Source organism: Bombus bifarius, unplaced genomic scaffold (assembly GCF_011952205.1).
Source record: "Bombus bifarius isolate JDL3187 unplaced genomic scaffold, Bbif_JDL3187 scf7180000009739, whole genome shotgun sequence".
NCBI lineage: Eukaryota > Metazoa > Arthropoda > Insecta > Hymenoptera > Apidae > Bombus > Bombus bifarius.
In genome coordinates, this window is record NW_022885307.1 from 148620 (window position 1) to 170883 (window position 22264).

Sequence of the window (22264 nt, forward strand, 5' to 3'; positions counted from 1 at the left end):
AAATATGTTTATTTATTAACATTATGTATAAATTGTCTCATATGATTTATAGAATAATGTCCAATTCTAGAATGAATCATATTTCTATTTATTACCTTCTTATTAAAAAAGAAGCAAATAAATTACTTAAATAAATGTCAATGATCATTGAGTTATCCAAGTACAGATTTATTTTTTGTCAACTAATTAACGTATTAAAATAACTTAATCGTATAATATGTAGTAGTTCTTCAAAAATTAATACACTAACAATCATTATCTTTGATTTATTTATTAATAATTTTCCCTGAGTTTTCTTACTTTTGGGATCCAAACGTAATGTAGTAATTTAAAAAGTACAAGTTTTGTTCTTTTAAATAAGTCATTAATGAAATTATAAGACTAAAGTTTAAAATTGTAAATAATGATTCATCAGAATAACGTGCATAATACAATTTTTGTATTTCCCCTCTGAATTACTGTATGTTGTACTGATGATTTGAATTTTATATGTACAATTCTTTCAATATTCGACTAGACAACATAGATAAATAAATTGTAGAAAAATAGAACAACAATGATGTAAATATCTTATTCGATACTCAAATATATAGCCTCTAAAAAATACAGAATGATGTAGCTTTTACTTTTTAATGTAATTGAATACTTAGATTTATAGCCGATAGAATATTATGCACGTATCGCATGATTAAAGTAGTAAATTTATACTAAAGAAAAGCCATGGGTTTGCTGAATTGCTTGTAATAGTTTATATCGTAACCTTTCTCGGGTTTGATATCGTGGTAAATCAAGTAAATTAAAACATGTATGAGCAACGGGTAGTAAACGTTCATCACTCATTGGTTGTATTGTAATCTAAAATAAAAAGATATTAAAATATTGTAAAATAGAAAAATATAGATTGCACTAAAGGCTATAATACTATCAGAATAAATTTTAACCGACTTACCCTAATCGCTCTCATGCCTTGTATAGGTATTCTATCACTTCCTGTTAAAAATAACAAAAACTTTTTCTTTTCTTCTAATGTAAGTTCGCGAAACACTTGCCAAAATAGCGCAATCGTAGGATCATCTTTTGTATATCCTTCTTTATAACTTGCATTCCTTTCTAATTCCTCCCAATCGTAATCTTCATTTCCTACTACAACGGCCATAAGTTCATAACTGTGAAATAATTCCAATACACGACCGCCACAAACTTTATGAAAACCTTGATTAAAAGCATAAAAATGATTTTCCACGGATTTGTTTAATGTATAATCTACATATAAATCAACAAATTGTTTCCTGTAAAAATAATTCTGTTAAAATACAAAGTTTAAAATAAAAATGCCAAAAAGGGATTTTTAAAAGATATGTGCATACTTATTTTTCAATGTAACAGGAACTTTACTACCATTTGGTGTAAGTTCATATATCTTTTTTTCTCCAAACACTTCCCTGACCACTTCGAAGTGTAAACCAAAGACTTCTTCAAAATCTGCTTCTTCGTAATCAAGTATATTTTGCATACTCCTAAACGATTATTGAACATTGTATACTATTTTGCATTGTATAGTAATATATCTGTTCAAAAAATATATATAATGCGCAATTTACTTGGCAAAAACTGGTGACATATCTTTGATATCATTTAAGGCAACTGGTTCACGTAACAATTTCTTATATAGAGCTAATGGAAATGGTAAATCAATAATTATAAAATTATAAATAACTAGTCCACAAAGGATTCCAATTAAAAAATACATCTTTTCATCCTCAAATGAATCTTCACTGAACCAAATAACTCTAGTTTCTTCATATTGTTTGAACATGCCATATTTGGGATCTAGAATTTCTCTCAGTAATAACATAAAAAACTCCTTTTTAACTCCACCTGCATCTTCTGCTTCCTCGCCGTGAAATTTTACCTTTATAAAATAATGCATTTCAATTATCTATCTATATATATATATATATAAATTTGTATTATACATATAATACAAAAGTGACTGATCTACTCATCAACACCCAGCCCAAACAACTGTACCTAGAAACGTGAAATTTAGACAGTATACTGCTTTTATGACGAAGTATATGAAAGTATATTTGGAAATATCGACATTGAAGGGGTAAAAATGAGAAAAAACTTTTTTTACGTGATAACCGTATTTCTATGTCCACTAAAGTTCGAAAAACGAAATTCCGCATATAAATTTCTCATTAAAAATAAAGAGACAGTGTTTGAGCAATTTTCGAAATGCAACTCTTAAATATAATAGGAGTGTTTAAACAAAAAGGTAATAAACATAAATTCAAATGCTGTGCGGTCGAACCTGTGGGTGGACAGCTAATCTCTTATAAATAAAATATTTAAAGTATAATTATAATACTCACTCGAAGAGGCTTTTTTAAGTCACTAGAGTTATAGTGTCCCAATTCTCGTAAAGTATCAGCAACTATATTTTCCCGTGAAACGTTTAATATTACAAACTGATTATGATGTCGTGAGTCTACAGAAAATGGATCAAGAAATATTTGATTCATTACAGCTCGGGTTGCTGCTTCATTCATTGCTGATTGCATCTATGCACATAACATATGTATACATACATATATGTACAAACATAACATAATATAATATAATATGACAAACATAGTATAGAAAATATATAAACGTACTTATATGGATATAATACAAGTTCATGCTTTACCTGAATAGCTTGATCCGTTTCAAGCAATATAATTTTAGCATTTGCGTCAAGAAGGAATGGATAATTACAAAACACCTTCTGATACTGAAAAAAATTTAATTAAAAATGTAAATATTTAATTACTATATTTTTAATAGCTTTTAAAAAGTTTAATAAATCAAACAGTCATTATATTACATAACGTGCTGAAAAAGATTCTTTCTCTGAAATCCACTTTATGTAATCGGCCCTTATGTCTATAAGCTCTACTAATTCTGGCAAATGAAATGTAGAATAAGGTACTTTATTGCCTTCAGAATCTTCATTGTTCAATTTATTTAGCAAGTATAAAGAATCTAATATAACTTGCAACGTCACATCCCATAATATACCCTATATAAAAATATTCAAAATATATAAAATTTTAAGCATATTATATTTTTCTTTAAATGATAAAATAAGTATACGTGAGTATTACCTTATTTGGTTTAGATTGTTTTACATAATGCAGAACAACTGACTTATGAACTCTAACTAATCTCTCAAAATAATGAGGCGGTGCTTCAAGCCACCAATTTCTAACAATTTCAAGGACTTCTGGATGTAATGCTAAAATAGCTTTGCAGAATGGCTTATGTAATAAATTACAATTAAGTGGATTTACGAAACCATGATACAGGGGTAATATTAAATAGATTCTTAAACATTCCGGAGAAATTATTTTAGGTGGCAAGTTAACGAAGGAAGAAATCAAGCTGTCTGATATGCAAGTAAATATCTAAAGAAAGAATAATACATTTATTGTAATTTTATGTATGATAATATCTAAGGTTCGTAAAATTTATTTTTTTTATATACCAATTCTTGAATTGTGCTGTTATCCAATTCTCTAATAATTCCGAATAATTTAGTTGCTTGATCAAGATCCACTCCATGATGCTTACTTGAACATCCATAACGAGCATCGTTTTTAAATAAGAATGATCCATTTACACAGGATAGACTTTTAAATACCGTTTCTAGATATCTATAAGTATATTAATTCACAAAATTGTATGAATGTCATTATTGATTGTTTATAAAAGAAGCAAGATGTGATGAATTGTCAATTGGAAAAAAAATGAATTTTAACTTTTTTAGATTTCTTTTAGATAACCAGTAAAAAATTCGTTATATTATATACTTCTATAACAGCCTTAGGTACTAACTTTTCTACTCACGTCATAAGTTCATGATCAACAGATGAATATGGTGGAACTCGTTGACATGCCATTAATTGTTCTTCAGTTATCGTAAGAATTTGAGAGGAGCTTTCCAATGTTCTACAGTCGTCTGGTTTTATATTATCCTGAAAACAATTAAACACATGATATTTATATTTATATAATAACATAAATACTATTATTAAGTTGTATGAGTACATAATAAGAATAATAATTAAAGAATATCTACATTTTGTGTAACTACTGTAGCAAAACAATGATCTCCACCAGTGAAAATATGTTTAACGACATAGCCAACTGTACAAGAACTGAATTGCTTATCAAGGTCCATCATCGAAGAGCCATTTGGTACAACCCATGGACCACGTACTACTTGTGGAGTTGGTATGCTTCGAGTAGAATTGTTACCTAATTGGCCTGCACCACCCAAGCCCCATGCATAAACTCTACCTTGTGATGGTACCAATGCCAAGGTATGTCTTTTGCCGCATGAGATCTCAAAATAAAATATTTAATATAGCATAAACACACGTTAATAAACAAATGATGCATCAATCTATATTTTGTGTAATATACCTGTGTAACTGTGCTACCCATAAGTTCCATAACTTGACGAGGTAAAATTTCATTATTATTACTCCCATGTCCTAATTGACCATACATTCCCGCACCACATGTAAATACTCCACCATCCTAATATAAGTTTTACATAACATTATTGATAAAGCTATTTAATGTACAAATAAAAATACTTACAACTGTTAAAAATACAGAAAATTCTTCTCCGCAAGCTGCATAACATATTTTTGCATTTCGTAATGTTTGCAATTGATGTGGTAAATTTCTATTTTGTGTATCATTTAGCCCTAACTGCCCAAATGTATTTTTTCCCCATCCAAATATAGCTCCTACAGAAAAATTTAGTTATTTCTCTAGTTATGAAAATAATTTATTTCGTAACTCTTATTATAATACCTGATTTTGATATAGCTATGCTATGATATCCTCCACAGGCAATAAAAGCAATAGGAACACCAGCTAAAGTATTGATAAGTTTAGGTTTTATTTCACATCTAATATCAACACCTAAACCAAGTTGCCCTTCACTATTAGAACCCCAGCTGTATAATTCTCCATTATTTGTTAATGCAAGAGCATGTTTCATACCACAAGCTACTTGTACTATAATACTTGTACCTAGAGTCTTTACCATACGTGGTGAACATTCCATAAAATTTTTGGAATTTAAACCTATAATAAAGATAAAATGTAAGTTCTTAAAAGAATAGTAATTGGAAACTTTGAAATATAATGTTTATAATAATAAATATCATTACCTAGTTGACCTTCTGAATTAGATCCCCAACTAAACAATTGACCCCATTCGTTTACTGCTATGGTATGATATGCTCCACAAGCTACTTTTTTAAATACAAATGCATCTAATCCAAGTATTAATTCTAAATATAAAATTAGATATGTAATCTCATATAAATCTAATTTACTAATTTATGTTATCTATTAACATACTTACGTAATCTTTTCCTTCCTTGTTCATGACCAAGTTGTCCATAGTCATTATTTCCACATGAATATATTTTACCATCATGAGTAATAACCACTGTATAATTTTCACCACAAGCAACTACAGAAAGAAATTTTTTGAAGGTATAAACAATTAAATGAAAATCTATATACACAAATACATGTATGCATGAACATGTGATTATAGTTGAACTTACTTTGCTGAATTTCTGAAGCTTTTTTAAAATCAACTTGACATGGAACTAAAATAATTTCATCCTCTATACCACCTAAACCTAATTCTCCGTGTCTAGTATTACCCCAACAAAACATATCTCCCTTTTTAAGTAAAGATTTTTGCCCTTTTATAACAGGCTCACAGGCCATGCGTCGTTTTTTATTCCAATTTGCCTGCACAAATAATAACATAAAATATAATCATAATATATAACATATATAACATAATATAATAATCTTGTATTTATTCAATGTCTGTATATATTTCTTTATAATATGAATAATTAGACACTTAATTATTTACACATGTTCTTTTTAAAATTCAAGATCATGCCAACCAAATATAACATTATAGTAGAGTCATTCAATTGTTATTGTGCTTTTATTGAACTAATTTCTTAATACTACGGTTGTTAAGAACTCCATGATAATACATTAGAAATTATATATATGAAATACAAGCAAGAAGTAAATTGAAACTAAATAAATCTACAATTATGATTTAGTCAAATGATACCTAATATAAAAAAAGTGAAATTATTTACAATATATGCTATGATTTGGTTTATTTTGTTTAGTTATATATTATTAGTTTAAGGGTTAGTCATGAAAGGAATGGCTAAAACTTAACTTGATAGATTTCAAATAAATAATATACATGCTTATATATATGTACATACTTTTATAGTATTATATATTAAAATAGTAAAAATAATAATTAATATTTATAATAATTTTTTAATGAAAACATGTATCAATAACTAACCATATTTTTCTATTTCTCTCATACTGAAAGCATCAGAAGTGTGGATGGGACATGCTATTTATGAAAAACTTGTGGTATGGCCTAAAAATAACATTCTTTATAATTCTCTTATATTTAAGACTTTGAAATACAATTTATTAATAATAAAATTGTTTTGATATAGAAAGAGTCATACACTGACTAGTTATATTGTTATTTAAATTTCTAATTTAGAATACAGAGCATGAAAAAATTGAATAATATGTAAAATTAAATTCAAGCAAATATTTCAGCCTACTATCGCTAAAGAAATTAAAAATAATTTAATTTACGTTAAGGATGACTGTGCAGATATTATTACACTGAACACAATGTCATGTAACAAATTTTTATTATACCTGTTTGTCCTGTCATAAGTAAAATTTTATCAAGTTAGGTTAAGAGAAACGGAAGAAATTTAGTAGTTTAGTATGTGATAATATTTAACGAGTCAAGAAGTAACAAATTAAAAATGAAGGAATGTACAAGAAACTGAAACGCAGCAAATTTCACTTATATGTCGATAAGAATTTATTTTTATAGTAAAATACATATTCGTATCGTAATTTTACCGTTACTTACATTTCTCCTAAATAGAGTGTATTTGCGTACTTAAATATAGGTATTAGAAAAAAGACAAAATCTTCTGTATGTACATATATTACAGTCGCGATTACAATTTACTTATAGTGTAAAAAACCTTTCCTTGCTATGAACTTTGACTACTATAAGATCACAATCTTGATAATATCAAGATTAAACATACAGATCCAAAACAAAACTTGAGATCTACAAAATAATAACGAAACTTATATAAAAATATTTGCCTGATATACAATTCTGATATACAACAAGTTCTGATAATTGTTATACAATTTTTCAGCACACTATGTATTTTATAACATTTACATACGTACATATAACGTTATAATCTAATTTTACAGATTACACATAGCACTTCTCTGATAGTACTCTAAATTATAGTGAATTCTAATAAAAACAAAAATGCTGGAAAGTAAAGCTGAAAGTTACAATATATTCAATTATAAGCAATTGAATAAAAGATAGAAATAAAAATAAATACCATATATGAAACAATAATGAAGAAGTTTAGAAGAAAATAAGTAAAAAAAAATTGAACATATTTGTTGGCTCTATCTTTAAACGTACTTTACAATTCTATGGTAGACTCATCTATCTTATATACGTAGTTCATGATTTATCCCTTCTCCCGAAGAAAATTGTGCGAGCGGGTGGGCAGGCGGCAGCCATATTATCAGTGAGGTGTCAGTATTGTCCGAACGTGACGGGATTTTTGGGTGTGGATCATACAATTTCCTGTCGTTTTCTCTAACGGATATAGTGCAAGTGCAAGTGCCACCGGCCTACTGTGAATGTGTGGCACATGTGTCATAGAATTTATATCTTATAATTACAATAATGTAAGTTGTACATATTGAATTGGAACTCGGTATTAAGCAGTTACACATTTTATATGTATAAATCTTAGAACAAATATTTTTTTAACTATCTTCGAAATATTACTCGTTTCAATATTGTTAGACGTTTTTATCAAATTTCCTATTTCCTAGTTCCTATTTTTTCCTTGAGAACTACCTTGCTATTACTAACCTAGATACAGGTTATTTCTTTAAGTTATAATGTCATCTCATAATACTATAATATCCTTAAGAAATTTCTAATGAGAATACATTCTTTTTTTCTATTGACATTTTGATTTTATGTGTTCTATTCATACAATAGATTTATAAATATATTTGCTTCATAATTTTAGTCATTGAAGGTGACATGCTACATTCCAATATCTTTTTCGTACAAAGGGCCATGCAGTAAACACATCCATGAAAAAAAGATTCTGTAAATGTAGATAGATAATTAATTGTTATATATGTAGAATAAAATGTTGAGATAATTTAATGTTACAGCTATCTAGACACGAATGATACTATAAATGTAATGTGAAATGCCCGGTCTCTCGTGAACTGGTTAGCAATCGTCTTTTCCTTTAAAGCAAAACGAGACGACAGAGACAGGATGACAAGATTACAAGCTTACATTTCTGTTAATCCTACGCATTTCTAGTCAATCTCAGCAATTAGCTTACAATATTTCACGCTATATACTATATACTATATACCTACTGTGTATGCATAATGAAGGTCTTTCGTCTTTTTCCATAATTATCTTTTTCTTTTATTGAATATTTCGGTAATTAAAATATCCGAAATAGTTTAACGTGTACATTATAATAACATATATATATATATATATATATATATATATATATATTATTCGATTTTACGTAAATTATAGCAAAACGTGTACTATTATATAATAAAGGTATATAATCGATATGTAAATTACCGTTGAAATAGCATGTATGTATCTGGCGTCAATGAATGACCTTGGAAGAGATTTCGAAACATGAATCCTTTTTCATCATAACATTCCTTCGATTATGTGAAAATTTCTAACGTGTAACACCTTCTGTATGTATTTACGTTATTTGAAATATTTGTTTTTATCTTCTAGTACATTTCAGGTTTAAAACATGTATATATTTGAGCGTTTTTGCGTGAGATCGTACCATAAATTGAAATAAAAATTTGAAATTTACGCCGTGAAAAACATGCTTTAGCCATTCACGTAAACATAGAGATTTTGCGACGAGTATTTTGGACTTCGGACGCAGTATGTAGTCGGAAATGGAGACTTTATTAATAGATACTTTCTATCTCCATGCTACGTGAAAAGTTGGACGGATACGTCCCGCTGAGCTTTTTTACCGCCATTGACAAAAAGTTAGAAGATACCAACAGTTCAATGGACGTAGTGGTCCTAGATAAAAGGGGAATGCTAGACACAGTGCGCAGGCACTCCTTACTCCTTATTGCGGACGGATGTCGGTCACGCGGATTTACATTATAACCTGTCTCTTCTTCCAATATGGAGACTTGTATGCAGTTCTCGATTATGAACACGCTATGTACATGTACTTCTGTTTTTTTAACAATGATCTTGCAGTAATTTCAAGTTGATCCGTCACTACACAATAATATTAATTAGCAATGATGTTGCTTCTTTCTATTATCATTAATTATTGTTAGTTAGTATTATAACATTATTAAATATTTCTTAAATACCTTTCCGCATTTTTTATAGGATTGTGGAATATATTACAACGTATTATTGAAAAAGTACTAACTCATTGAAAGTAATATTTAAAAAATGTTAATAATATTCGCGAATTCTTGTTAAACATAACATTTCTGGATAGTTTGTAATATTTGGAGGAAGTTTTATTTCCATTTTTTCATTTTATGTGTATTATAGTATTTAATGTATACAGATATTACAGAATTTATTAATAATATAATGTTTTATTAATTATAATTTATTTTTGTTACAGATTGATATTTTCATTGTTTGACACGGGAAGACGACCAAAGGAAGCTACCAAAATGCCGAAAACGGTAGGTATATTTTATAAAAAAAGTATATTCTTTAAAATTAGCTTCACTTTAAATTTTATATTGGTAAAAATGTGTAGTATACTCTTGTACAGTCTCTAGCAATAAAAAGACATTATTAAACGTTAATGATAATGAGCACATTTTTCTTACATACAATATAGTAGTATTCTAGGTGAAACAGTATTATTATAATAATTAACAAGTTCAGTAGTAACAAGCTTTAAGTTATATGATAGATTGATCAAGTTATCCCTATTGATATTATTGATAATTTTAATAAGTTTTAATAAGTTTCTAATCTTCATTCCTTAACATATTTCGTATTAGTCTTGAATAATTTTAGAGAATAAAAAAAAGAAACAAAAGTTTCATACGTACCCTTCAAATTGTGATGACGGTATGCTTCCATTATGGTATTTTTGAACAAAGAAATCATCGTTTAACGAGTTACGGCGATAAAACTATTTTACAAGAACAAATGATTAGGACACGATATAAGTAACTATTACACAAAAGATGCTTCGATTATTTTAGAACGTTTCATTTTGAAGAAGACCGATCATGTCGGTAAACGTAAACCGTTCTCGAAAAATTACTTCCTTCTGTACACCCGGTATTTTAACTAAACGCTGATTGGCTCTGGCTATGCGCATCGTGTTCCTCACGTGATCACATTCGTTCTTCTTTCTTGCTCTTACGAGCTCTGGCTATGTTTCGGAAAGAGAAGGACAACAATGCATAGCTTATAAAGGGAAGGAGTGGGGGGAAAGACGCTGCCGGCTGCACTTGCCCCATAGCATAGTAGCCCATTGTATGACTTGAGACTTAAGATTTTGAGACCGGCATAAGTCGATAGTTCGACAGACAGACGGTTAAATCTTGTGGTATCGAGTGTTCATTCGTCTTGACCAATACATCTACAAATTTCCAGTGTTGTATTGTTGAGATTATTCACGTTCGGTGCCACAATACTCAGTCACTTATCAATTTTGATCGTTTTAACGGATCTCAGTTGAATTCGCGTTTACGTTCTCGTATCATCGCAGTTCACAGCCATGGTTGCCGGTGCTAAAATGGTAAGCGTTCATCTGTAAGCTATTTTGTCCCTTTCAAATTCTTTCTTTAGTAATATTTTCAAAAGCAGAAGGATATAGGTTAGAATTGTAATATTTCATGTGTTCATAAATTATTTCTTCTTTTTTGAGAGAAGGATCTGAGATTATATACACATGTAGGAAAAGGGTTAGAAGTGGCGTCCTTCCCTCTACCGGGTGACATCTCAATTTACTTCAATGAATTTCTTATTTTTGATTCTTGTTTCTTATTTTATATGTAAAGATGAATGTCAGGGTGACGACAATGGACGCTGAACTGGAGTTCGCGATCCAGCAGACGACTACCGGGAAGCAACTCTTTGACCAAGTTGTGAAAACGATCGGGTTGCGTGAGGTGTGGTTTTTCGGACTCCAGTATACCGACAATAAGGGCGATCTGACGTGGATAAAATTGTATAAAAAGGTAGGATGACTGGTTGTTTATTGCGCTATATAATTCCTTTAATCGTACATGATGGCTCTTTTTCGTATATGAAATTGAGCTACATGTATCTGCAAATATCTAAAAGCTTCTGTAGTTGCTTCGGTGTGAAATAAGCTCTGTATTTAATCAATACTCAATATTAAACTATTTATTAAGTACTTACATATTTACTACTTTCTATAGATAAAATACATTAGTGGTATATGGATAATATACTATTACCTATCATAATTTAGAAATAGTGAACAATTGCTTTCACGAGATAAATTTTTGTAAGACACGTGAAGCAAAATATGTAATATATAATTTATCACTGATCATTCAATATAACGGCTTTATAAAATTATTTAACAATTTTTAGGAGTTAAAAGTGAAAAAGTACTTATACTATTATGTAAATGTTAAAATTAAATTATTTATTCTGGAATGAATGACTGGTCGATTGAATTTAGGCATTTACATGTGTCATTTTGACAAAAAAGGTAACTTAGGGAGAGATGTGACGGCGAATGCTGATGTCATCGACTTTCGTAGATTCGTTACGTTCAACGATCAACCACACGTTCAATTTTACGCTCGATTCTTATCTCACAGTTACAGGTTACAGCATCCATTCTTATCTTATATTCAACCGGCATTTTATTCTTCCTAAAAAATAATTTATATTTATCATATCACAATTAATTAATTATTCATTTGCCTAAAATTTACATCTTCGGAATAACTTTTCTAATGCATTTGTAATCTTGCATCTATACATGAACAATTGTTCAAAAAACTATAGTAGCAAAATATAGTAATAATTTTAACAGCAAAATTACTTTTTGCAATTAAATTTATATTACGCCTATTCGTTAAGTTAATATAAATAGAAATAATTTTTTCCAATTCTAATCGTTGCTGTTTGTACGAAATTATAAATCATTAATTTTTTACCATTTACGTCTTAATTATTATTATAGATAATTTTAAAAATGCATGGAAGATAACCATGAAAAATGATTATTTTGATCATTTCTTTTAAAGATATCGTACTTAACACGATATTCTTGATTCAGATTCTTTTAGGTATGAGATGGAAACAATTTTTTTTAATCTGGCATGTTTGATGATTTACGTTTTAACTATTAGCTTTGAAAATATAACAGGCAGACACGACAAATATAGGAGAAATTAAATAATCACGAGAAACAATTCCGTTCAATCAAAATCAATTTCTTTCAAAAATATACTTGCCATGATATTCTCGATTGGGTTTTTTTTTAAACGGAGTTCAGCCCGGAATCACGGACTTCCGACGCGTGATTTCAAGTACAGTTACGAGTTACGACCAAGTGGATGTTCCATTTGCTTTCACCAAGCGGTTGGTGTAGACGCGCCTTCACCTTGACACAGTCGCGTTCGCGTATATGTACCTTTATTGTCTTCTTGTCGTCTTTTCTTCCACGGGTTTCAACATTTCTGCGAGCCGACTAAACGTGACCAATTTTAGGCGACTGCGGCTCATCTGGTCGTCGTTTCTTTTTTGCCCTTTCCATGTTCTCATTCTTAGAATAAGACGCACGAACATATTTTCCAATGGGGAAAATGAGAAACTCGTGGAAATCAAAACGACTTGTGATCGCCAGGTGAAATTCGATTTAACTACATATAGAAAACTTAACTTAACTAACTCAACGGATAATGATCTTGTAGGAAGCAATCGAGATTGAACAATCCATTTGAAACATGTTTCACTTATATGGAATTATCATTTATCATTTGTTCTATCGAAATATTCTAAAATCTTTTATTTGAAAGATATTCTCTAATTTTAGACTTAATTAAGTATGATTAATTATATGTAATTACATAAGTGTTGAGTTTTCGAAGAAAAACGGCATTTTCGTGCTATTGTTATGTGAAGGATAAATTTATGTTAAAGTTCAAATACTAATGGTTACATATCTATGTTTTGATAAAGAAACGTTAATAAATTATTACATTATTTCGTAGTGCAACTAGAAGGAAATTACAATTTTACTCTCTTAATCACAAATTTATAAACTTTATTCAAATTGTAAAGCATGCTACTTCAGCATATAATGTTTTAAAAGTACACGTAATTATGTATTTACATTTCCATTAATACGATTAATTAGAGATTAAAAATAATTACTAGAACTTAGGCATCTCTAATTAGGATAGAAGTTTCTGTAAAGATATATGTTTAGCTTCTATTTATTTCTGCAGGACAGATGTGAAAATTAGATGACGTAATTATATTATCTGCAGTTGCAGATAATAACAAGTATTTTTATCGTAGTATGTATGTTGGCCTAAACAATAAATAGAGTGGAAGTTGCATTGCTATTTTAGGCCAAATTTCGTAGAAATCATAATATAATAGATTGTATTATCCTGTTATTTTCATTACGTAGAAAATGAAAGAAGCGATACATTTTTACATTTGAATCAGTGTCAATTAATGAAAAATTGAATCTAGGAGATCCAGATACAAAAATAAGTATTGGTACTCTGTTGTTACACTTCATTTCTGTTGTAATTAAGTTGATTTTCTTGAAAATTATTTGCAGAAAAATTCTAAAATTCATTGTTTGAAAATTTCTTCTTTACTTTATAAAATTGAGGCGAACTAAACTTGTGTCATACCTAAAGGATCGGCCTTGCCTTTTTTATCTTTAAAATTATCGGATTATATAATATGTGGAATTTTGCAAACAGTCTTGTAAAATTGTAGGGTAGCATCATTAATTGGAATTTTCGTATTAGGAATGTAAATATAAATCATTAATATAGATTTTGCAAAGAATTTTGAAAGCATTTTAAAAAGATATTGTAGAACAAAGTTAAAAAATTTCAGCAACTACTGTACGTTTAATAGATATTGCTGTTGAAGTTCAGTTGAACGTAAGAAGATATAATAGGCTTTGATAAAGAGATAATGTTTTGTGAAATCAGCTTTTATTTATAACTAACAAATTACTTACAACTAACAAATTATAAATTTGTCACTAATATTTTTATATCTCATTTTAAATTCGTTGTCTGCATTATTAAATAATTGTAAATTTATTCATATAGTAAAAAAATACAGTACGTGCATGTTAATTATATAAGTTTCCAAATAAGAACTTCTATACTGATTTTGATACATTTTTGAGGATATAGTGAATATTTTTTCCGTTAAAAATTTCTTTAAACTTAACTTTCAATATTTGGGTTGATTCATGTTTATCTACAATTCTGAAATACTTTTCTTACTTATAGTCACTTTTTAAAAAAGCAATGAACGAATACTCTCCCTCTTATCTAATCTAATCAATTGAGTACTTCTTAATTTATTACTCGAATTGTATTTCTGAAAAGTGTTACTTTTAACACATGTTTAAATGCAGTTCGTGATTTGAGAGAAAAAAGTTCATTTTATTAATTATTTCAATATCAAGTAAATTAATACATTCTTTAAACAACTTTATGGTATAGTACCTTAATCTACATCGAATATTACTGATGTACTTAGATAATTAAGTTCGTGCAATAAACGATGAAAATGAGAAATCTAGGCATCGGTTTTCAGTATCATAAGAGAAAGCTCGTGACCTATCTTTTAGGTGTGACGCTTTTTTCCAAGTAACGTTTGGAGAAATGTTTTTAAATTAGATATTCATTGTTTTCTAAATTAGGTATTCCAAAAAGAGTATTGTTAAAGATTATATCTCTCGCAAACAATATTATGTTTGAATTTGTTCCTCCTAAGGCTCAATACTCTATTTTAATTTATAAGAAATGCCAGAAATACTCGATAAATACAGAGCATAGAGTACTGAAGCAATCCTATCGTTTGTAATTACAAATATAAAATTTCAGCTGAAAACATTTCACTAGAATTATAAATATCTTATTGGAATTATAATTATCTTATAATTTAATAAATTACAAAATACATACATAGTTTCTTATTAATTACTTATAATTAAAAATTTAAATGACATTTACGACCAAACTTGCAATTTTCTTTTCGCTTTTTTAAACCGATTTTTCAAAGTAAAATTATAGACTTCTTCTTAACCAATTCCAAGCATAACAATTACTTTTCAATCAGCAGAAGCCTGCAGTTATCAAAGATAACGATTTTCCTTAAACGAAGCAGTTATATTTTTCGATTCACAGATCCGGCGAAACTAACTGTAAAAAGTGAAAGAAGAGCAAATGGTCGAGAACACATTCTCAACGCTATTCTTATATTGTACGCATTCCATACAATGGAATTTTTCGTTCGATATCGAAGTTCTCTAAATCTGATTTCTCTTCATTATCAATAAAATTGATATAATACCCAAGGAAAGTTCTTCAAAATATATCTTTCTTTAATATTTTTGCAGTACAAAGCTTGGAATATAAGTGAAAGGTCGAATCTAGATCTACGGCCGGAAACGTTAGTGCATTGCAATAAAATGAATGTAATAAAATATAGAAACGAAGCCGGTCTATCTGCTCTGTGTATTTCTGGCAAGTAGTATACCGGGTACTAAAAGGACCAACGACGAATGTATCGCTAACTTATCTTAACCGCTAGGTGATATCCTAGTATGGAGGCAGCTAGTCGATGTCCGGTTAGTTTGGTTGTTTTGGTAGACTTTTTTTTTAACAACCCATGAACGATTGCCCGCAGCCGGAAAATGCAATAACGAGGGTGGTGAAGAAAGAGGTGAAAAAGAAAGTTCGAAAGCTGAGAGGTCGCTCCGACTCGGACACGGACGACGACGAGTTTGAAGATGACCTGGTAAGCCACGGGAAGAGGGACTTGCTTTTCTCACGTTCCGAGATTCGTCGGTGTAGAAATGGGGGGTACGGATCGAGAGAAACGGTAGGAAAGGCAAATAGGTCGTCGCTTCTCAAATTTGTTTGATGACAGACTGTTTATAGCTATAGTGGCTCGCTAGAAAATGTAGAAGACTTTTATACGTAGCTGTATACATATACATACATATCGTGTGTGTTTTTGGAAAGCATTTTGAAATTTCATTAGCGCTATAATAAGACTGCCATGGTTATATGGATAAAATTTCAAACTAATTGGAAAATGTATGTAGAAGTTACACGGAGAATATATTTTTTTCTGGGATTTGTATTGATCGAATATGCATATTTTTTCGATTCTGTTGCTTAAAGAAAAAGAAAAAAAAAGAGGAGAGCTAAAAACAGTATTGAAAGGAAACAGCTTGCGCCGTTAAAGACTTCTTGCGGTTAAAGCTATATAAAACATAAACCACAAATTTCCACTTTCTTCTTCAACTGCCTCTAGAATTGTTTCATTTTTTAAGGCATTTTTATTGTGGAAGAAGATTTGAAGAAGAAAATGATATTTATTTAAAGTAGTACAGTGTTGGAAATAATCAGACTGCGAATTTTTATACATTCATGCGAAATGTAAGGATGTAAGAAGGCACAAATTGAATGAAACTTAATAAATTATATATATATATATATATATATATATATATATATATATATATATAGATGTTTAATCTTTGTTGGGTCCGCTATGAGGTTACAAGCACTTGATCTCGTTTAACCTGTTTAGCCTCCTGAATATGTAACAAATATTCGCCATTTATACGCATGCTATACAACATATTAATGTATAAAACTATACAATAAACACGATTTATGTACAAATACTAGTTGGTACTTACATACTCAGGTTTTTCCCGCAACATTATATATTATATAATCTTTTCTAGTAACATAGTTGACAGTTTTCTGAATTTCTGTTGGGTTGCTAGGCATTCTATAGTCCGTGAAACGATTGCCACTAGAGATGGCGTGTAAGATCACTAACGGGAGATATATCATAGTGATCGTAGAATCAGAATCATGGTCGTGACCTAACTTCATTCACGACCATGATGAATGAAGTTTTTTTCTATCTCGAATGAATTTGCTCAGGGTGATCGCAATTCTCGATCCTGATTGAATTATTTTTTACAGAATACTTGCATATAGCTTGCATAGAGATATCTGCATATAACGTTAATTTAAAATTGCCTTAAGTTTTCTTTATATATCGTAAATTTACTTTATTCAGTATTAAAAACGAAAAGTAATTCAATTTTCCTTTCTTCATTTTATATTAGTGTCTTAAAGAATAAAACATTAATTCTTCCTCTCTATTTTAAAATCGTAATATTCGCTTGATATCGTTAATATAAAATATACAAGTTACGTGATTCGTGCGAAGAACAGTTATGCCCTTTATCAATGAGAAGCGATCAAGAAAAATTACAAATTGCTGTAAAAAATCCCTTTGATTGCAGACGAACGTGATCGAGTCGTGATTCACAAGTAACAGTTCACGCCATCTCTGGTCTCTGACTCATATTTTAGATTTCTACTTCCTTTGTCATATGTTAACGTTTCACACGCCTAAACCTTATTCGATAAATGGTGAGAACTGCATAAAAATGCGTTTAGTAGTTCTCGAGATTAGCTGTAATATACAGACGCTTGCAGTGAAATTTTATTTTATATTACGTATACATATAGATACACAATATAATACATACAATACTATACCATACTTATTCATCGAATTTTCGTAGAAGAAATGATTTTTTTTCAACAAATTTTTCGCGCCAAGACACGGTATAACGTTTATTTCAATCATTTTTAGATATCTTTTGTCATTTACGACTTAGAAGCACTTACAGAGGTGGTCTGGTTTGAATAAAAGGGTTGATTTCTTTGAAGTAAAAAACAGGCACGAACGAATTATGCCTATATTTCTAGAAACGTCTAACGAACACTTGTGCAAAGTTCGAAATCGACATGTATCGGTTCCCTTGTCAAGTCCAACCAATACAACAGCATGTACCATCGTATCTTACGAAATCTAGACGCTGTACGATACAATACAATTGTACAGAAACGAAGTATATACATGTAAGTACGTGTGAGCGCACGTAATGCACAATTTACATAATAAAATTTATATAAAAAATATATGCATACATGTACAGGTATACATATACAATAAGGATTATAATTTTTAATAGATACAACGAATCTCTAATTAAGTTCTATGTTTCTTCAATTGTGAAAATATAAATTTGCATAAAAATTTGCAGTCTGGAAATAGTTGAAAACTATCTTAAACAGGAAAAGTGGTAATAGAATAAAACATCTTCCTTAGCTAAACACCTTCTTGTGCGTGTATGTGTGTGTGTGTATTGTACAAGATTTGATTCGAAATATTACCACATTCTGATACAGGAGAAAGAAATAGATTGGAAGAATTTTATGCATAAATTATCATATATAGGAATTTTACCAATTTTTTAAGTTGATACTTTTCGCTGTTTTCTTCATAGAAACGTCTGAGTAACGTTAAAATTGGTATAGGAATTCATCATGCCTTCGTATTTATCTAAAAGAAAAAATAACAGCCTGTGAAGATACAAGGAATTCGTACGTACAAGTAGTGCAATTCTGTTAAGATACACTGTGTTATTCGAGAAATGAATGGAAGAAACTGTTATGTAAACAAGAAGACTGGTTTTCCTTGCTATATTAGACAAGCATTGATGATTATCGTCTTTTTGTAAGTTGCTCTTAAAAAAGACGTCCAACAAATTGCGAGAAGGTAATTTCGAAATGGAATAAATTACATTTGTTGGGTTGGTGTATACAAAATGTCTTTTTTAAATGAAACTTTAATAGCAGGTAGTTTCTTCAAGAACACCATGTATTTCAAACAAAATAAATTTAACTAGTTTTATTATCCTAGATTTATCAAACGAAATTGTTACAGTGTTTTAATAATCTATGTATCAGACATTTAATCAGGTTTTCTCTAACTTCTTCCAAACGACAAATTTATTTTTTCAACAGCTTTCATGACACGTTTCGTCATGCAAGAAAATTAAACGAATATTTTGATTATTCATAATAGCTAATAAGATTTTCATATTTACGTTATAAATCTTTTTAACATCGAATATACCTAGTTTATAGCAAACTTGCCTTTCCTTTATTATGATATTTTATCGACGATAGTATAAAGTTTAATAGGTGAAATAAATAAAAATTAATAAATTATAAAGGTTAATCTAATATGGTTCGTAAAATTGAAAGTTTAAATAATCATCATTTCATATGTACAATGACCATATGTAGACAGTAATGAAACTAGTCGTTGCTAGAAGAATTAAGAAACTTGGAAAAAGTAAAAAACTTCATGTTATATTTATTTATTAGAATATTTTCATATGCATCAAGCAAGCAACAACCATAGGCATACAGTAATGAAACAATTCGTTGCCAAAAGAAATAACAAATTTTGAAAGAGTCGCAACTTTATTTTATATTTATGTATTGGAAGATTTTACATTTTTGAATGTTTAATGCTTGAAAAAATTATTTATATAGTGGGAGACTGAACTGTAGAGTGAGTCTCTCGTTATCGATTCTGAACATTCGTTCATTAACTATGTATTCTAATTCGTAATATTTATTTCTGAATATTTACATCTACGTATGTGTGGACTTTGTATCTTGCGAAACAAGTTTTTTTTAAAGAAATTATTAAAAATAATCGTCTATAGCGTTCAAGCAACTGGTTATTATATAACGATAGAAATTATCAATTTTACGGTAAACTTAAAGAATTGGATAGTGAAAGAATTGGAAGAAAATTTCAGTGGTGAACGGTGCAATTTTGGGAGATTACAAGGTATTCCAGCGATGGTGATACAACCGATAAGAAGATAACTGTTTATGAGAAAATAAATCAAAAGTGCAGACTAATGGTTTTACGTATGAGATTCGTTTTCAGAAAGAACAACTATTTACGAGCTACAAAAAAAAAAAAAAAAAAGAAAAGAAAGAAAAAAATTAAGTGACGAAGAAAATTGTCAATTTCTATTATTAGAAGCGTGTCTTATACTATAGATACGCACGTGTGATTACTTCATCTTGTTGGAAATAGCCTTTTGTTAATTCAACATCTGTTGGTTGATTTACAAATCCGTTAATGATACATATCTTAATAATTAAGTCCTCACAATCTGTCAGAAATAACAGCTTAATGAGAGAATTAGCACCGTTAATGAAACAGAGCACATCACGCTACAATCTTCTGTTGATATAAAATCTCATCTTTCAGTAAGTATCATATGGATTTTCTCGGTACATGCAGGATTATATGTATCTATTTATTATTAAATGAAACAATGCGTCATTCACGATTATTCATGTTGTTCGAGATCTTATGGAAATAATAATTCTTGGACTACGGACACGCGATACAAGAGTACTTTCGTTTTTTTTAGCGTCTCCTTGACACGAAACGATTCTGATAGCGACATTCGTAATTGAAGACCTTGGTACAAAAATCGGGCAAGTGCAGATTTTTAATGTTGTGAAAAATTTGAATGAAACTGAATTAAGTACAACTTGTTGAAGCTATTACACTAATATTTCGGACCTAGCGAGGCATTAGTATGGCAAATGATATAAGAAATGGTACTTCGTACATTTTTGGAAAATGTACCTATCTTTCTCAACATTTAGATTTAGGTTAGGTTTTTGGACCAAAATGCTGAGAATTTGAAGTGAAATATTTTGTTTTGAATCGACGAGAAAAAAGACACGCGATTAACAGGATATTTTTACTAAACGTTTGAAACACTGGCTGACAGATTAACGCTACATTAATGCCATCATTAACGCTATATATTAGAACAAAAGCCGGACAAGTCCAGGACATAGCTGATTCTTCTTTCCAAAGGTCACATTGTGTAAGTCCAAAAATTTATATAAGTCCAAAAAATGTTATGAATGCATTGGACTTGTCCGATTCTTGCGTCGATCGATCAGTATATAAAAATATATAAAACTTCAAGGAGTCAAATTTTTGTAAAAGGTGGACTTGGATTTTTGCACCTTCAATTGCTCTTTTACATCTTCTATCGCAGTTGCAGTAATCTACATATTTACTGAAAAAATTTGCCTTTCTTCGCCTTCATCTTGTGCACTAATTTCTAAATACAAATACTTTAAAAATATGTTTCAACGCTTTTATGATTTCTGGGAAATGTACATATACTAAATATGTACTAAATATGTACATGCATATCTCGTCATTTCTACTTCTATATAGAGTGTGTCCGGTTTATCTCGGGCCGCTTAAATGTCTCGAAAAACATGAATGATACAAAAAAAATGTTTCAGACAAAAATTGCACGATATCCACGGAGATATACTATGTATCTTGTGTGTTTGACCTTATGATGATCTTGAAACCTGCTACGAAGGTAACGTTATAATTTTTAAATAGAGACCTCCATTTTGTATTACATATTTTTGTAGCTGACAGTCAAATATTTCCAAGAAAATACAAACTTGTGTATTCCTTAGGGAATACTTAGGTATTACCTAAAAGTATCTGTTCGTACTGACTGCTTCGGAAACGTTAGAAAATTGCGCGCTTGTCCATCTACAATGCCATACGAATATGTAGTAGAGTTGGGCATTATTCGAATTGTTTCGAATAAATATTTATCCAAGATAATTAATGGAATAAATTCGTATCAGTGGAATAATTATTTGTTACTCGTAACAATTATTTTCTATATTTATTATGATTAATGATTGCACAATTGTTCGCATAATACGAATAATTGTTCTGTTTAATTGTGTATAAGTATATACAGGTACCGGTACAATTCTCACTATTAATTTATCAAATAATAATTTACAAGGAACGATACACTTTCTAATCTGTCAT

General features: G+C 29.5%; 2 protein-coding genes and 1 long non-coding RNA gene across 5 annotated transcripts in view; 1 reads left to right on the top strand and 2 right to left on the bottom strand.

Annotated features, from left to right (window-relative positions):
- Positions 1-147: 147 nt before the first annotated feature.
- LOC117215582 (probable E3 ubiquitin-protein ligase HERC4) lies at positions 148-7399 on the bottom strand. 2 transcript variants are annotated; one of them, XM_033461931.1, is made up of 19 exons: positions 7025-7395; positions 6425-6505; positions 5640-5832; positions 5432-5542; positions 5235-5357; positions 4873-5148; positions 4654-4805; positions 4474-4590; positions 4127-4393; positions 3895-4022; positions 3533-3701; positions 3153-3452; positions 2873-3067; positions 2696-2779; positions 2379-2567; positions 1602-1912; positions 1368-1517; positions 950-1289; positions 148-855 (listed from the first exon to the last, which is right to left on the bottom strand). In XM_033461931.1, exons 2-19 carry the CDS (start codon positions 6425-6427, stop codon positions 703-705), a joined length of 3261 nt encoding a protein of 1086 aa, XP_033317822.1. In that variant the 5' UTR covers positions 6428-6505; positions 7025-7395; the 3' UTR covers positions 148-702. The 2 variants fall into 2 exon arrangements, with proteins under 2 accessions (XP_033317822.1, XP_033317823.1); XM_033461932.1 differs by having other exon boundaries at positions 703-855; positions 2882-3067; positions 7025-7399.
- A 1478-nt stretch (positions 7400-8877) lies between these two features.
- Positions 8878-10574, bottom strand: LOC117215589. Its single transcript, XR_004489148.1, has 2 exons — positions 10315-10574; positions 8878-9508 (listed from the first exon to the last, which is right to left on the bottom strand). It is a non-coding gene; the product is annotated as an uncharacterized LOC117215589 (long non-coding RNA).
- The window catches only part of LOC117215583 (moesin/ezrin/radixin homolog 1), a 35730-nt gene continuing 22756 nt past the window's right edge, over positions 9291-22264 (top strand). Inside the window, exons 1-3 of one of the 2 annotated variants that reach the window (XM_033461934.1) lie at positions 9291-9449; positions 9873-9936; positions 11275-11454. In XM_033461934.1, coding sequence (XP_033317825.1) covers positions 9364-9449; positions 9873-9936; positions 11275-11454 — 330 coding nt within the window. In that variant the 5' untranslated portion in view covers positions 9291-9363. Of the gene's footprint in view, positions 9450-9872; positions 9937-10727; positions 11013-11274; positions 11455-22264 lie in introns of those variants that run through there. The other variant, XM_033461935.1, reaches the window with a different exon arrangement.

What these genes read in the sequence shown, in the direction of transcription:
- LOC117215582 (XM_033461931.1), bottom strand. An exon ending in ACAGCACAATTCAAGAATTG is followed by an intron (nt 3,453 to 3,532) that starts GTATATAAAAAA and finishes TTCTTTCTTTAG; the next exon opens with ATATTTACTTGCATATCAGA. An exon ending in ATGTCACCAGTTTTTGCCAA is followed by an intron (nt 1,518 to 1,601) that starts GTAAATTGCGCA and finishes ATAATCGTTTAG; the next exon opens with GAGTATGCAAAATATACTTG.